At 56.7% G+C, this 5,764-nt stretch overlaps 1 protein-coding gene across 1 annotated transcript; it reads left to right on the top strand.

Moving 5' to 3' along the window:
• Positions 1-617: 617 nt before the first annotated feature.
• Positions 618-4,827, top strand: Sohlh1 (spermatogenesis and oogenesis specific basic helix-loop-helix 1). The gene is made up of 8 exons (XM_021195003.1): positions 618-727; positions 1,006-1,140; positions 1,478-1,625; positions 2,063-2,187; positions 2,429-2,562; positions 3,156-3,342; positions 3,829-3,905; positions 4,471-4,827. Exons 1-8 carry the CDS (start codon positions 663-665, stop codon positions 4,671-4,673), a joined length of 1,074 nt encoding a protein of 357 aa, XP_021050662.1. The 5' UTR covers positions 618-662; the 3' UTR covers positions 4,674-4,827.
• The last annotated feature ends 937 nt before the right edge of the window (positions 4,828-5,764 follow it).

Raw genomic sequence — 5,764 nt, 5'->3', positions numbered from 1 at the left:
TACCAGCGATCTGGCAGGGTGGGTGATAACTGTGTTCTTGGGAACAACATCGGCTAGAAGGAAAAATCTGAGAGAGCACACCTGAACGCCCTAGAGTCCTCTTGAGACTGGCCAGGGTCCCTTACACTGTGGAACAGCCTTCTTCTCCCAACTAGGTTGTGAGCTTCTCGAGGGCAGGGCTGGACTCCAGACAGCCCTGTAGTCTGCGCCAAAGAGCCGTAGGCAGAGTCACCTGGGGTGGGAACGAACAAATGCTTAGCAAAAAGAGAAAGCCGAGGCCTGGGCGCCCCGCCGGCCACGCCCCTAGAAATCCACTAGAGACCTGTTGAGTGCAGCTGTGTTGCTACTTTCTGGCAAAGGGGCCAGAAACAGAGCTGCAAGCTATCACGTGGGCTGTGATGAGGTCACGTGGTCTGAAGGTCTGCACGCGAAGCAGTGAGTCAAACACGAGAAGGGGCGTGGCAAGCCCAGCACGAAGTGGGCAGGCGGGGCGGGGGTGGGGTGAGGGGTGGCGAGACGCTTGCATAAGAGTGGGCAGCCAGGTGCTGGTTGGATGCGGAGCTCCTGGGGTGGGCACAGTGTGGGTGAGAGGATGGGCTGGTGGGCCTAGTTAGGGGCTATCTGCGGCTTCCGGCTTGTTGCTTCCCTCCAACTTCGTGCCAATGGCGTCCGGTGGCCATGAGCGGGCCACTGAGGATTACGGAGTCTCCGGCATTACGGGATGCAGGTAAAATTTGGGTTGATGGGCTCTGAGAGGGTCAGGTTCCAAGACCTTTGCTAAGGGGTGACTTACATCTTCACCTTACCTGGCACAGCCAGGCAGAGCTCCCATCTTGGCGTGGAGGAGGTGGGGGAGGGGTCGTGAGCTGGCCAGGTGGTATTCCCGGATGACCCAGGCCGGACTTCCCTTCTTGCAGACATCCACCCCAAATGCCCTAGTTCTCCATGTGGGGCACTGGCGTCTTTTCTGGGGTTCATAGGTGGTCTTGGCTCTTTTCTCTGTAGCAAGACTCCTCAGCCTGAGACTCGGGACAGCTTGCAGACTCCCTCACAAAGCACAGCTCTCTGCACAGCTCCTGTGGCTGCTGCGAACTGGGGCCCCAGTCTTCGGAGAAACGTGGTCAGCGAGAGAGAACGCAGGTGCGGGCAGCCTCGGGGTGGGCAGTATATGCCAATGGGGTGGAGGAGTTTAGGTCTGTGGTTTAATGAGCTTATACTCATCTGGACCAACCAGGATTAAAACCGGATCCCAAAGTAAACTCAGCTTTGTGGAGTAGGCCGGGTGTTACTACAATTCACCCTTTCACATACCAGAACAGAGTTGCTTCAGGGCTGTGCCGTGTCTCCTGGGTTCCAGTGGGACAGGCAGGGCTGAACCTGCTGCTCGGGAGCCTGGGAGGCTTCTCAGTGGTGGGTTCCAGAGGCCCTTTTGCTATCTGGTGAGGGTGCGATTTTTGTTTCCCTTGACTGGAAGCAGGAGGCGGATCTCGTTGAGCTGTGAGCGCTTGCGGGCTCTACTGCCTCAGTTTGATGGCCGGCGGGAGGACATGGCAACTGTCCTGGAGATGACTGTGTACTTCCTCCAGCTTGCCCACAGCATGGACCCTAGCTGGGAGCAAGTCTCTGTGAGTCTTAAGCAGGCCGGCCTTGTCAGGTGTCTGCTATGGGATATCCTTGTTTAAGGGCACCGTGCCCCTTGTCTTCTTGGGCCCCAGCCTTCAGCCCAAGGCGACCACAGTGCACCCCATGACACATTCAAACCATACCAGTTGGTAGTCTCCTTAGGGGGGCAGGTGTTGCCTGTATGTGATGCCAGTGTGTGGGAGTTTCAGGGTCTCCATATGTCCAGTTTTGGCCAAGAGCACTCACACTCAGACATCTACCCTTTGAGCCTAAGACTGCTGCTCTATTCTGAGTCCCATGTACACTTGGGGTGCATGGGTGGATACAGCCTGACCCGAGCGGGGGCGGGGGCTGTTTGAGGAGTGACGCTTCAGTCCACACACGTCTTTCCCGGGGTGACCCTGAGTTTCTGGCTGGTCTTTGTGTGTTTAAACTCCAGGTTCCTCAGCCTTCCCAGGAGATGTGGCACATGTGGCAGGGTGATGTTCTGCAGGTAACCCTGGCGAATCAGGTCGCAGAGAGCAAGCCAGACTCCGGGACAGCAAAAGCACCTGCTGTGGCTCGGTTAGTCTCCCTGGGGCTCTGTCTGAGCAGTAGCATTCGCTGTGTAAGAGTGTGCACACACCTGTGACATCACTGCTCATGCGCAAATGCCTTTAGATGGTCCCTCGAGAGCCTGCTGTGACAGTACACTACACAGGGTGATCTCGTCAGCGGACATGGGGCACTGGGAAGATGGGGGAGTGTTACTTGGTTCTTCTGCTCTCTGGGGCTCTGAACTCCTCAATGTCTTATATTTTCTCAGGGTACAGGACCCCCCGGGCTGTGGGATGCTGGATACAGACCAGAGCCAAGCTGCTGAGAGAGTGTCAGAGCTGCTGGAGAGACCTTCCTCCTGCCCTGGTACTCGCCAGAGCGCATTGTCATTCGGTGAACCAGGTGACCTATGACCCTGAAATGACTGTTGCTGGGGCTGAAAGGGCTGCCTCCCCCATGCCCAGAGTCTAGAACAGCTGGCTGTCTCGCCTCTGCCTCTGCTGAAATCGGGGCGGTTGTGAGGCCTGCAGCTTTTCCAGCTGTTTTCCAGTGCATGGGGTCTTGTTCTCCAATGCCAAGCCCTGGTCAGGAGGTACCAGTGAGTCACCAGGTGGGCTGGCTCTCATGCCAGTTTTCCCTTCTTGGATGTTTGGTCTCCCATCGTTTATATTTGCCATGTCTACAAGTCTCAGCTGGCCAGCAGGGGTTCTAAGCCTCATACACAGGGGCTGGGGATAGTCAGCTGGTCTGAGGGAGGAAGGAGCCCAAGCTCATAGGAGCAGTCCTAAGGGGACTTCTGACTGGTCCCATGTGAGCCACCCAAGGCCTAGGGACTACTTTTCCAGGAACCTCCCCTGACCCAGAGTCGGACACCTGGTTTTGGACAGTCCCCTGCGTGGTCACCTGTTGTCCAGTACTTCTGGCTCTCACATGCACACACTGTAGGACAGTACCCGGCCTAAGGCACGTGGGCTAACCTGTCTTCTCCCTGTTAGAGTCTTCTAGCTTGGGTCCTGGACTCCCACCCTGGTTCCCTCCCTCATGGCAGCCAGCCACTCCTGAGGCAAGTGACATTGTTCCTGGTGGGTCACACCAGGTGGCATCCCTGGCCGGAGACACTGAATCTTCGGGCATGCTGGCTGAGGAGGCCAACTTGGTCTTGTCATCTGTGCCTGATGCCAGGTGGGTGCTTCTGAGTATGTGTGTCACTGGCCTGCCTCTGGCCTAGCACTAGTCTCTGCTTTTCTCCACTTCTGGAAGCTTCTGGTCCTGACTTCTACACCACACTGAGGGGAGGCCCAGGCAGCTGGCCCACGCCAGGCTCACCATGTGGCTTTCTGATACTTGTTTCTAAAACATTTTTGTCTCCTAATTGTCTTTTGTTTGGGCTGATGGTGAAATAATTTTGTGTTTGGGGAGCACACACCAGCTGGGGTGTGGGAGGCAGAGGGAGCGATGAAGCTATGGCTGGAGAAGCCAGCACAGACCTCTGTGCAGCAGAGCCCAATGGCTATGGCCTGTGCCCTTTGGCTGCAATTTCTACAATTGGTCCTGTTGGAGCCAGCCTCCGTGGACTCTGAAGGGCCTTTGCAGGATGGGGCTGTGTTTCTGTTGCGTTTCTAGTGTCTAGGTGCACTTGTGGCAACTCGGGGATCTTCTCATCTCCAGGTACACCACGGGGGCAGGGTCCGAAGTGGTGGATGGAGCATCCTTTCTGATGACCACCAATCCTGATTGGTGGATGGGTGAGTGAGCCTGGGCTGCCTTTCCCCACACCGGCCCTGGCTCTGGGGCCTGTGTCCAACCAGACAGGACCGGGAGACTGTATCCAATCCCAGCTTGCTCTCTGACCCAAGGTCCCCAAGTCATCTCCCCCATCTGGCGGTGTTCAGGATGACAGGCAGGGACAGAGTAAAGTCTGACCATATGCAGTGACATGAGCACATGATATGTGGAAGTGGCTGTGCGAGTCCTGGGTGTTCTCAGTAATGTTCCGACGTCAGCACCAGGACAAGTCAGGTGTTCTGCATCGCCTCAACCTTCAGGATCCGGTGTTGAGTGAACCCCGCTGTGGTTCTGGCATGGAGAGCATCTCCTGAGGCTGGGGCATGAGAGTCGGATCACCAGAGTTGGCTTCATCCTACCTCACTGGGAGGAGAGAAATGGGGTTCACATTCTCCCACAGTGGGGCAGCAGGCACCTAGAATGGACACTGTGGTAGGAGCATGGGAACCCCTACCATGCTGTGACCGGTCTTTGGCCAGTGTCTGAGGTGCATGCCTGCCTTATGGATGATTCCTTTCCTTCCAGGGTCGGTGGAGGGTAGAGGATGCCCAGCCCTTGCCAGGAGCAGCCCAGTGGATGGGGCAGAGCCAAGCTTCATCGGAGACCCTGAGCTTTGCTCCCAGGAGCTCCAGGCTGGTCCTGGGGAGCTGTGGGGCTTGGATTTTGGCAGCCCTGGCCTGGCCCTGAAGGACGAAGCAGACAGCATCTTCCCCGACTTTTTCCCCTGATAGCTGAGTCCCCCATAGTTCAGTTTGCTGGGGAGCTGTCCCGTGCCTGGGTGTGGTATACTGGGTTTGGTTTGCAGCTGCAGCCTAATTTGAGGGAGGCTGGCAGGGCTGAGTGGAGTTTGTATTAAAGAGGAAAGTGGTTTTCCTGGCAGAAGCAAATTTCCCTGGCTTTTGAGTAATTAATCCAATTCATTGGGCACATTGCCCCAACTCCATTCAAAGCACAGGCAGCTGCCTTCATCTTTGAGGAGAGGTTCTCAGCTTGGTAGGATCCCTGAGTGACCTAATTCTGTGCCCGTCCCAGTGCTCTCCTCCTCCTCCTCCTCCTCCTCCTCCTCCTCCTCCTCCTGAGTTGGGTGGAGCCTTTCTGGGGACCCCAGTGTCCTCTCCCTCAGTGCAGCATGTCCTGAGGGAAGGTCTGGTCCCCTGTTAACTGCCAGTCACCCCTGTACTTGGCTGCACGTGGGTTCTTGGGGACCCTCTGGGTCGAGCCCACACCCCTCCACACTGGGCTGCCATGAGCAGACTGAAGATTGGTATTTGTCTGTCTCCTGTTCCCCTGGGCAAGCTGAGGGCTTGTCCTGCTGTCAACATCTAGAGACACTCCAGGTCCCTGGGACTCCTTCCCCACAGCCCCCAGTCCCTGTTCTGGGGCCAGAGCAGCCCAGCCCGATTCAGCCTTGAACCAAGAACCTTGAATGTGTGATCAGAGCTCCCATCAGGCTGCCCCCACATCCAGTGGAATGTTCCATTAATTCCCGTGAGTCACTGCAGACAGCAGCTCGGGAGCAGGTGGCGTGGGATTGTGAGCCTTGACATCATCACACAACCCCAGGAGCTGAGAGAGGCACATGGTGGACCAAGAGGGCCTGGGTGTTGGAACTGTGGTCCAGGTGGGTGCTGAGCAGAGCTGTCCACCCTCCTCCCCCAGGTCCTTGCCACCACCAACTCTTGTGGTTTACAGGGCAGAAGACCTTGTTCAGAGGAGGGGCTGGCCTCCAGATTCCTGGCTGCCAGTGTGCCAAACCCACACCAGATTTCTTGAGCACAGGAAGTATAGCCTCCCTTTGGTTTTCTGATGTTTGAGCTTA

This window comes from Mus pahari, chromosome 3, assembly GCF_900095145.1.
Source record: "Mus pahari chromosome 3, PAHARI_EIJ_v1.1, whole genome shotgun sequence".
Classification (NCBI taxonomy): domain Eukaryota; kingdom Metazoa; phylum Chordata; class Mammalia; order Rodentia; family Muridae; genus Mus; species Mus pahari.
Note: the sequence above shows the minus strand (reverse complement) of the source record. Positions and strands in the feature narration are given on the sequence as shown.